This window comes from Carya illinoinensis, chromosome 7, assembly GCF_018687715.1.
Source record: "Carya illinoinensis cultivar Pawnee chromosome 7, C.illinoinensisPawnee_v1, whole genome shotgun sequence".
Taxonomy (NCBI): Eukaryota; Viridiplantae; Streptophyta; class Magnoliopsida; order Fagales; family Juglandaceae; genus Carya; species Carya illinoinensis.
Window position 1 is genome coordinate 29372233 of NC_056758.1, and position 10370 is coordinate 29382602.

Genomic DNA, 10370 nt, shown 5'->3' on the forward strand with positions numbered 1-10370 from the left:
GGGAGGCCTCAAGCCATGCCCTCTCCTTTAGTCCCCGAGGGAGATAACCTATCAACAGCCTTGGAGCCATATTACTCTTCACCATGGTGAGATGGGTAAGTTGTTCGAGTAGTCGAGGGGCTGGACCCGCTCTCCTCTGTGGGGAGGTCAGACCAAGCTGGGGCTAAGTATGCCTATCATCCCTCACGTGCAGGTAGTCTATTCGAGTAGTAAGCGACTGGACTCGCTCTCCCCTACGGGAGGGTCGAGATGACCTTTGGCTCATTTCACCCTTTGGAGTCCGGCGAGGAGGTAAGGATCGGGCAGTTTGAGACTGGACCCACTCCTACCTGTTGATACACACAAGGAAGGTAAGTTGTCAAGCAACTAAGGTCTAGCCCGCACGTCACCGAGGGGGCTGGACCTACCTGCTGACCCTCGCATAGAGGTAGTCTATTTGGACAGTTTGCTACTATACTCGCTCTCACTCATTGACATCACACGGAAGGTAAGTTAGGCATAGACTAGTGTTGATCTCACTCTTCATCGTGGCAAAGGTCGGGGTAAGTGTTTAGGTGGTCGTAGGGCCTAACTCACTCCCCCTTGTGGGAGGGTTGAAATGACCTTTGGCTCATCTCACACTTTAGAGTCCTGTCAGGGAGGTAAGGATTGGGCAGTTTGAAAATAGGCCCGCTCCCACCTATTGATTTCTATTAAGAATGTACGTTATCGGGCAGCCGAGGGTTAGCCCACACTCCTCCATGAGGAGGGTAGAGCAGCACTTAGGCATGACCTACCCCCTTGGTGTCCCATAGGGAGGTAGGTTGTCATTTGTAGATTTCGTTGGTGGAGACATACATTGGCGAAGATTAATACTGGTGGAAACATTGATCTTACACATTGAGTTCCTGAAAAAACTCACATTTTTTTATTAATAGAGTTCATACAATAGAGGATTAGGCAGTTTGAAAATAGGCCCGCTCCCGCCTATTGATTTCTATTAAGAATGTAAGTTATCGGGCAGCCAAGGGTTAGCCCACACTCCTCCATAGGGAGGGTAGAGCAGCACTTAGGCATGACCTACCCCCTTGGTGTCCCATAGGGAGGTAGGTTGTCATTTGTAGATTTCGTTGGTGGAGACATACGTTGGCGAAGATTAATACTGGTGGAAACATTGATCTTACACATTGAGTTCCTGAAAAAACTCACATTTTTTTATTAATAGAGTTCATACAATAGAAAATAAAATTTACACATTCGAGGTGAGGGGGCTCTAGGGGGACCGATTTGCTCCTTGCTTCTCCTATATGCGCCTCCTCTTCTAGCCGTGGCAGGTTGAGTCTCCAACAAAAGCTAGTCGTGATTTCATGTGTGGTTCATACCCACACTGCTTGTTGGTCCTAACGGGTCGGGGGCAACTCTTGCACGTAGTACTCTCACGCTAGGACCTGTTCTCCCCAGGTTTCTCCTACCCCTTGTGTGGTCAGGAACTTCATCTTCAAGTGGTAGGTGAAGGTGATTGCCTTGAACTTGTTGAGGATCCATGCAGGAAGTTGACCATGACAAGGTCCATGCAGGGAGCGCTACCTGCCATGATAGATAGGGTGATCGTCCCGGCGAGCTGGACCGTCTCTCCCAAGAAGTCCTTGAGCAACATTGGTGCTTGTTGGAGTTGAGTAGGGTGTATCCCCATGCAGGTAAATGCTTCCCAGAACAGGATGTTAACTGAGCTGCCATTGTTAATGAGGATCCTCACCGCCAGAGCGTCATCATGTGGGTAAAGGACTCCCTCCTCATAGTTTTCCCTGAAGGAAATCGCAAGTGCAGGTTTGCTCCTCCTGCACTTGGTTGTTGGGCGGTACATTGCCGAATACACCTCTCGATATCGGGCTTTCCTGGCATGCGCCTTTCTCCCAGAGGAGGTCGCTCCTTCACTAACAAATCCCCTTGCTATGATTCTGATTTCCCCTTGCATGGGTACTTCTCTGTAAGGGTGTACCGGTCCGATCAAGTCTAATTTTGGACTAAATTTAAGACCGAACTAGTATGCACCAGACTTACATTTTTTAAAACTGATTACACACTAGTTACCCTCCTAAACCGATACTCCAGTTTTACTGGTTTCTGGTCCAATTCAATCCCATTGTTTTATTTTAATATACTATATCATATATTAAATAATATATATAATATACTATATTACAATACATAATACTATAATGATAATATATTGTAGTATATTATAATTGTATTATAAACTATAGTGATATAAGATTTTAAAATTTAATATTATATTAATTAGTAATTTATCATATAATACAAAACTATTTTTTATAAAAATTATATATAATATAAAAAATTAAAATATATATATGAACCAGTCCAGTACAATTTTAGAAAAAGAAAAACCAGAACCAGACCAATTGTGATCGGTTTTAAGAAAAATAAAACCGGTACTAGACCAAACCAAACTCGGTACCAGACCAAACCCACCATTTTGGTCTAGTCCGGTTCAATTTACCAGTTCACAGGTTTTTTTTTTTACACCTCTACTTCTCAGTGTGGTAACCAGGGGGGACCACACGAAAGTCTTCACTAGACTTCCCTTCTCCGTGAGCTCTCCACTCTCCTTTGCCTATAGCCCTTATCGAGGCTTCTTTCTCATGACCGCCTCCACCACACTTGTTCTTCCCATCGAATAGGGGGATATCTTGGCACTACTTAATCTACCCGGTCCCTTCCTCCCCGTGTGGAGTGGCAGTCGTCCATGTTATGGGGGGTCGACTAGTGGAAGGTATAGTAGCAACACGTTGGCTGGTCATCCTCCTAAGCAGGCTAGCACTCATCCTTTTGAATGGTGAACGCTAAACGGTCCAGCTAGTATCCTGCACTCTTCGAGGAGGTTTCCTCCTTCCTTCTGTTGCATGGCCTCTTGTCTGCCTTTTCACGAGCGGGGCCCTTCACCAAGGCATTCCCTTTCCTATCCACTTGCTTCAATTCCTTGTTCCTTAGTTCAATCAGGGAGAGGATCGTGTCCTCAGCATTGATAAAGTTATCGGCTTGGTCCATAAACTCCTACAGCATGGCGGAGGTTCTTTTAGCCAACTCTATCATGAACTGAGACTAGGGCCATACCCCCCCCTAGGAGTGCCGTCAGGGTGATCTTCTCATCCTAGTCCTCCACTATCATTCACTCCTCGTTGAACCTGGTCAAGTATGCTTTCAAGCTCTCGTCCTCTCCCTGCTTGATGGTGAGAAGGAATGTCTTGGGGTGCCTTCTTCTCCTACCTGCCATGAACTGCGTGAGGAATAGGCAGGCCAACTCCGCGAAACTGTCTATAGAGCCAGATGCCAAGGAACCAAACCACACCTTCACCGATCGCTTCAAGGTTAGCGGGAAGGCTCTACAGGCCACCTCCGTAGAGAAACCATGCAAGGTCATGTGTGCCTTAAAGGTTTCGAAGTGTTCAACCGGGTCCCATCAGACATCTCCATAGGAGGGCCCAAAATTTCGGTAGTAAGGGTATCGCCATCACTTATGTGTTGTATGGCAGGCCTGAGTTGACGAATAGCACTGATCTATCGACGTCAAGGTGCCCTTGAGGTTGCACAGTTCATTCTGCATATTCTTCCTTTCCTCGTCTTCATCATCATCTCTCCTAGTGTTTTTGGAACCATGATGCTCGTTGTTGTTAGGTTCTTCATCCTATCCTAGTTCTTGGGCATTATCCTTAAGAGCCTGCTTTTCCTCTCAGAGTACACTTACCTCAGTGGTCTAGCTTCCATATTCATTAATGTTACTTCCTCCTAGTCCCAAACTGTCTAAGAATGGGTTTTCGTAGGCATAAGAAGGACACACTAAAAATTTTCTAGGATCCCACAGACGACACCACTGTTAACATTGTGTTTTGTACGCCTATGGGCCGGGCTCACAGCAACTCAAGTCTTCAAACTTGGACCTGCGAACACAAAGAAAACACTGGGAAGTGGTGGCCCTTGTGATGGTTGGGGAGCCTCTGATGCCAAAGTCAATAATACTTCTAGAGTATATGCAGGAGAGCAGTGAGAGTAAAGAGAGAGTTCAAAGAGTCAAGAGTGTAACTTAGAGTGTAACCCCCTTCTAATACCTAGGGTCTCTTTTACACCTGGCCTCGAGGATCAGGTAGCTATGCCCTGTGGCTAGGGAGGGAGGTCCTCCCCCAAAGCCCCTTCTGCCATGCCCATTTAATACGGCGTGGCCATCTATGGGATGCATTTAATGCAGCATGATCCTCTAAAGGGTACATTTAATACGGCGTGATCCTTTGTTTCATCTTAGGGTTTAGTCCCTTCGAGAAGGCATGTTTCTCCTCCCTTTTTCATCAGATGGCTTTCCCGTTTTTCTTAGGTCATAGCCTAACCTTTGCTCCAAGGCTCCAAATCCGATTATCCGAGTCAGGAGCTCTTTAGTTGGGTTGACAAATGGCTAGGCCAGTATGGGCCCTTGGATATTGGGCTCAAACTCTGGGCCTTTTGGGCCCACGAAAAAATCCCTTAACAAGTAGTTCAGATGGCAAGATGAAACTAAACTACGATAACGTACGTGACGTGATCCTTGCTAAAAAGGTATGTAGAAGAGACTCGGGTGAGTTCTCGTGTTTGAGGTTGGTCCTGAACGTTGACAATCATGGTAGAGGACGTGACAAGTCAAGCTCCAAGAGTAAGGAGAAGAGCAAGATGAGATCTAGATAGCAAATCACGTACTGGAGTTGTGGCAAGCCAAGCCACATCAAGAGAAACTACAGGAATCAAGAAAGTGCTGAGGATGATGCTATGAATGTAGTGGCTGAAGAAATACATGATGCCCTAACTCTCGCAGTGCCCAATCCAGTTGATGATTGGGTGTTGGACTCAAGGGCTTCGTTCCACAGCATCTCACATCGAGAGATCATACAAACCTATATTGTTGGTGATCTTAAGAAGATGTACGCGACTGGTAGAGAGGCACTGGATGTAGTATGAATGGGTGATGTGCATATCACACTTCCAAACAGGGATGAGTAAACTTTACAACAAGTCAGACACATTCCAAATTTGAAAAAAAAAATGATCTCTATGGGACAACTTGATGACAGTGGTTATGCAGTAGCATTCTCTGGAGGATCTTGGAAGATCATTAAGGGTGCGCTGGCCTTAGTACATGGTAAGAGATCTAACTCTTTGTATTTAACATCAAGGTCTAGTGATGTGCAGGGAAATACAAGAGTGCAAGAAGGCAAGCTTGATCGCACGAAACATATGAGGAAGCCAAAGGGAGTTAGCTTTTATGTTCCTCGTGTAAGCCTGGAGAAGTTGGATGAGGTTGCCAAGATCAGTTCAATGCCAGATACTCCTACTGCAGTGAGAACCCTAGTGTTTGCTCAAGTCATGCTCGACACCCCACTCGAGCCAATTTTTATTGGTTGTTTGCTGAAGGTGCACTCGATATGCCGCTAGAGCGAAAGACTTATTTTTTATTCAAATTAGGGTTTCCAACACCATTTACTATAAATATGTAATGCTTAACTCATTGTATACGATTTTCAACATATTTTTGAGTAAGAACATTTGTCCAAGTGAGTGCATATTGTGTGAGAGCAAAAAGCCCTAGAGAGTGTAAGTTGAAATTAAGTGATTGTAATCTCCTCTAGTTAATAAGATTTCTGCAACTTTGTAGACGTAAGTAATTTGCCGAATCACGTGTATTGTGTGTCGTGTGCTTGTTTTTACTTTATTTGCCATCATTAGTGCGTGTTTTGCACAACACAAAATATTCAATTGGACGACAATTCATCAAAGACTTGACATATTAACTCTAAAACATTAAAAAAAAAATACCACATTAATTTAAAGTTAATAAGCTGCCAAAGAGAGAGGTAAAGGGGATGGTGTAGGGAGGTAAGCTGCCACATTAATTATTTTTATATATTTTTTATATATTCTATTAATGTAATTAATTATATTAATTTTTTTAATAAAAAATAATCATATAATAAAATGTACAAAAAAAATATACAAAAATAACTACACATAAAATTATTAAAATAAAAAAATTACTTTTGGATAAATGGCATAGTGCAAGATGTCAACACGCTTTGGCATTGTGTAATTGTAACTACTCCGTTGGCGTGAACGAAATACAAATTGCATCCAAAATAAGCTTTTAAATGCTTTGATTTGGAAGTAATCAATGTCGGTTTCTGGTTAGGTATTGAAATTGAACTCTTTTACTTTGTCAATAAAAATGAAAACAAAGTCTGAATCATGCAACTTATGAGCTTTGTGATTAGAAATTTTAATTAATTAATTAGCACTCTTTTCAACTAAATTATATTTTTTTTCATTTTTAATTATTTATTTAGCTGGCCAGGCTTAATCCTATTATTCCCATACGCCTCGTTGCCTTGCCCCCCCCATATCAGTCGAGGTCAACTAAATGCCTCCACTATAAGCCATTATCGTCCATTTAATTACACAACTACCACTTAATCGGTGTTCACAAATTATGCATTACACAATTATCCCAAATTATTTTTATGGGTCCGTCAAATCAAAATTTGCTCATTAAGTTGTATTTAATTCATAAAAGAAACAAATGATAAATGTTAGGCGATCATGATAAACATAAGAATAACTATGAATTATAGCCGCCGAAGACTAGCAATTCTGTAAATATTGACAAAGTCAATGCTATAGTTTGAGGAACCATATCAAGTTGCCACCCGCTCTCGTCACGCATACTCATATAAACATGAGCAGCTCTGACAGGTGAAAAACACACGCAAATAGTTTAGAAAGGATAGTTAGCGGAAGGGAAAACAACAGCCCAACAACAATGGCCAAGTCTTCCTCTGTTAATCTGCTGACCTTTAGCCTCTTCATCACAGCCCTGACGATCATCGCCTCCTCCACCATCGTCGACGCGGGCGTGGAGGAAAACTTGAGCTGGGTACCGTCGACGAGCAGACAACAGTGCCAAGGTTCCATTGCCGAGTGCATGGGAAGTTCTGCAGACGATGAATTCTCCATGGATACAGAGATGAACAGGCGCATCTTGGCCACCACCCAGTACATTAGCTATGGAGCTCTGCAGAGGAACACCGTGCCTTGCTCTCGAAGGGGTGCCTCTTACTACAACTGCCAGTCCGGTGGTGAGGCTAACCCCTACAACCGTGGTTGCAGTGCCATCACTCGTTGCCGGAGTTAATTTGCTTCTTTTTCTTCTCCATCTTTTGTTCTTTTACTTGCGTGGATCTGCTTTTTCTTTATTCATGTGTAGGCTGTTTTGTCTTCATATTTTCTTTTCATTTCGATGGGATGTTGACTATATTTACTTTTATGTTTATTCTGTGTTTTCCTTTTCATTCATTTCATCTTACCCTTTGTTCCTTTTTCTTTATCAATAGCTGTTTTTACCTGTGATTTTGCAAAACTTGTTTAAAGAGCTGTGATCTCGAACTTGCCCCTCTTGCAAAGGAAAATTGTCGGGTCAGACCACTTGATTCTTTAAATTCAGTTCTCATCTTGAGGGATTATTGTTTTCTTTGCTATTATTCTTTGGGGTAGAGAAGGATTTGAGTAAGATACCACGATCATAAATTGTTCAAGAGGATATATATCCAGGAACTCGGTGTAGGTGCACGACCTATTCTAATAAACAGGTCCTGCACCTGTTTAACGCATTCTGACAAATCTCGAGGAGATCTGCCAGTTACAGGACCGAGAAAACTAAGCTGACCGGTAAGAAATCATTTTGAGGTTAAAAAATTTCTTGTAAGTTGTGATATTTTGGAGAATGCTTATTATTCACATGGTTTAGCACCTGCACCTGCTTTCACGAGTATAAATTAATAGGGCTACTTGTGTGTCCATAAAAATAAATTGTCATACTCGTGACATTCCTGACAATATCACACTTCAAGGGGGCCAGAAAAACTATTGCCGGCACTGGAATTAGGGAAGGAAAATAGCACATTAACTAAACAAACAAGCAGGGTACTCATTCCATCTAATAGCAGTTCTTTCATCTCTCAAACCTATCCGCAGATTACAGAATGCGGGCCGATGTTCATCACTCCAATTAAAACATGAACTTTGTTAGCTCTATTCAGGACCTTCCTCTTTCTTCACTTCATCTAACTTGGGCTTGGAAGGGGCCACAGGAGATGGAGAGCCTTCCACTCCCATCTCTGCTCTTAGGTCATTGATGCTTTGCTCCAACTCATTTATGCGACCTCCCATATCATCAAGTGAGTAGCAGTCAAGGAAACATAAAACGTCTTTCAAATTTACCAGTTTTGCAGAAGAGCAAATACACCTCATCAAAGCAAGTAATAAAATGGCACAAAACAAGGTTCCAAACCTATTTATTTATACCCAACGCTGTTAAAAACCTGGTAACCAAAACCAGGAACAGAGCTATCTAATTCATTCTCCCACTCAAGGTTCCTGCTTGGTTGGTTCGAATACCATCTAAGGCATAAGAGATGGAGGCCTACTTACACTAATCTCCACCAATTACTCCTAGCATCTGATCTGTTCACAGAACATTTCTGGAATACAAATGGCTGGATATCAGAGCCAGAACTAAGTTCTTCTGTCCCCATAGTTTTTTAAATTCTTTAAAAAGATTTGTTAAGTGTGAAAAATGCTTTAAAATTATTTCCATGGTCAACGAAAATTATTAGGAAATTTCGTGTACTTCACTCCCCACACTAAATATTACCTACTTTTAATAAGGCACCGGAAGCCAAAGTGACAAAAAATCCCTCCATTTCCCCCCCAGCTGCCCGCTCATTTCTTGTTTTCTCCCAGTGATAAATGCCCAACTCTTACCCTGAGCTGAAATTTCCAAAGTAGGAACAATAGTCAACTTTCCTTTAAGATATCCTACAGGAGGACCACTAATTCTAATCAAACAGCACATTTGCATAAATTGTGTAACTTAGTTCCTTCATTCATAAATGTTTCTATCTTCTTTTTATAATTATTAATGTTTCTATCCTAGAAAGTTTATTTTCACAAAATCAACAAAGGTTCAAAAAGGATATTCTTTGTCACGATTGATTCAGACATTTGTTGGAACCTTGATTGCTGCACAGACAAAATATTGGTTAGTTACAGCAGGATATTTGCCAAACATAAGCTCCATAGTGTAACTTACCATCTGTTCAAGAAGATTTTGCACCTGAAAATTTAATGAAAACAGTACATCAGCAAGGCTTAGACAAGAAAAACAAAGACTGTTACAACAACGATGATAAGAAATTCATCTATCCTTGACAAGCTACCAAGTTTTTTTTTTTTTCATTTTTTTTTTTTAAGCAAGCTATCCCAATATATATCCAATCATTGATGGATTGCTAATGAATCATATCAGATTTCGTAAATAAAGGCTCAAAGAATATGCTCGACCAAACAATCTCACACAGTCACATGAGTTCACGGAACTAATAAGCAATAAGTACCTGAATTATGCTCTATCCTTATGGCATGTAGAATAAAGGTTGTATTAAAATGACAACCAGTAATTTTTTTGGATCAGTAAACAAGTTTTTTATGAATCATGAGAATAGGCAAAAGCCAAAGTACACGAAAATGACACCAAATAATTAATCTCGTAATCTTGTGCAACTTACAAAAACCGTCATATCTGCAGTGTTTTGCTTCGGATCTTCTGCATCATGTCCATCCTGCGAAAAGTATGAAAATTGAGAGCAACTAAAATCATTACACAATGCATTTATACAAGGAGATTGCATTCGCCTCCACCAACCCACCCCCCCCCCCCCCCCCCCCCCCCCCACAACCAACAAAAGATGATCCAACACGAAAAGCACAACAATTGACGAAGCTGGAACACAACTGATCATCGATATAGATTACCAAAAAAAAAAAAAAATTAAAGATGAAAATTCTGAATTTCCAAGCATTCCCCAATATAGTGAATGGTGTTTTTACAAATGCACGCAGACACATACAGTTTTTGGGTTCATTCAAAGCCCAACACATACAAGATTTTGAATTATTTTGTTATGCCGTACATGAAAAACCTTACATTCTGTAAGGAATATAAATTTGTTCGATGAGTATGGATCTATGCGCTTTGAAAAGCACATTTCGGAACAAATCTAGCTTAAAATTCTCGAAACCCTAACGCCTCAAATATGCAAAAACCTACAAGAGGTAATCGGTAAATATGCCAGAACAGAAATCATCAAGAACAGGAAATACCATCTTTTCTCCTTCCGATTGTCCGTACAATGGCTGCAATTCGAAGTTCAAAAGCTAGACCCGAGTGAGTGAAAAGGAAAAAGGTCGCCTCCTCTAAATCCTAAGCTGGGCAGTAGGCAGTCCTATATTATTTTATTCCC

General features: G+C 41.5%; 2 protein-coding genes across 2 annotated transcripts; one reads left to right on the forward strand and one right to left on the reverse strand.

The window, feature by feature from the left end:
- Positions 1-6744: 6744 nt before the first annotated feature.
- Positions 6745-7365, forward strand: LOC122317273 (protein RALF-like 33). The gene has a single exon (XM_043134262.1). The coding sequence runs from the start codon at positions 6833-6835 to the stop codon at positions 7202-7204; it is 372 nt and encodes a 123-aa protein (XP_042990196.1). The 5' UTR covers positions 6745-6832; the 3' UTR covers positions 7205-7365.
- A 475-nt stretch (positions 7366-7840) lies between these two features.
- On the reverse strand, positions 7841-10370 carry LOC122317274 (heat shock factor-binding protein-like). The gene is made up of 5 exons (XM_043134263.1): positions 10231-10370; positions 9636-9689; positions 9161-9184; positions 9048-9090; positions 7841-8246 (listed from the first exon to the last, which is right to left on the reverse strand). Exons 1-5 carry the CDS (start codon positions 10231-10233, stop codon positions 8101-8103), a joined length of 270 nt encoding a protein of 89 aa, XP_042990197.1. The 5' UTR covers positions 10234-10370; the 3' UTR covers positions 7841-8100.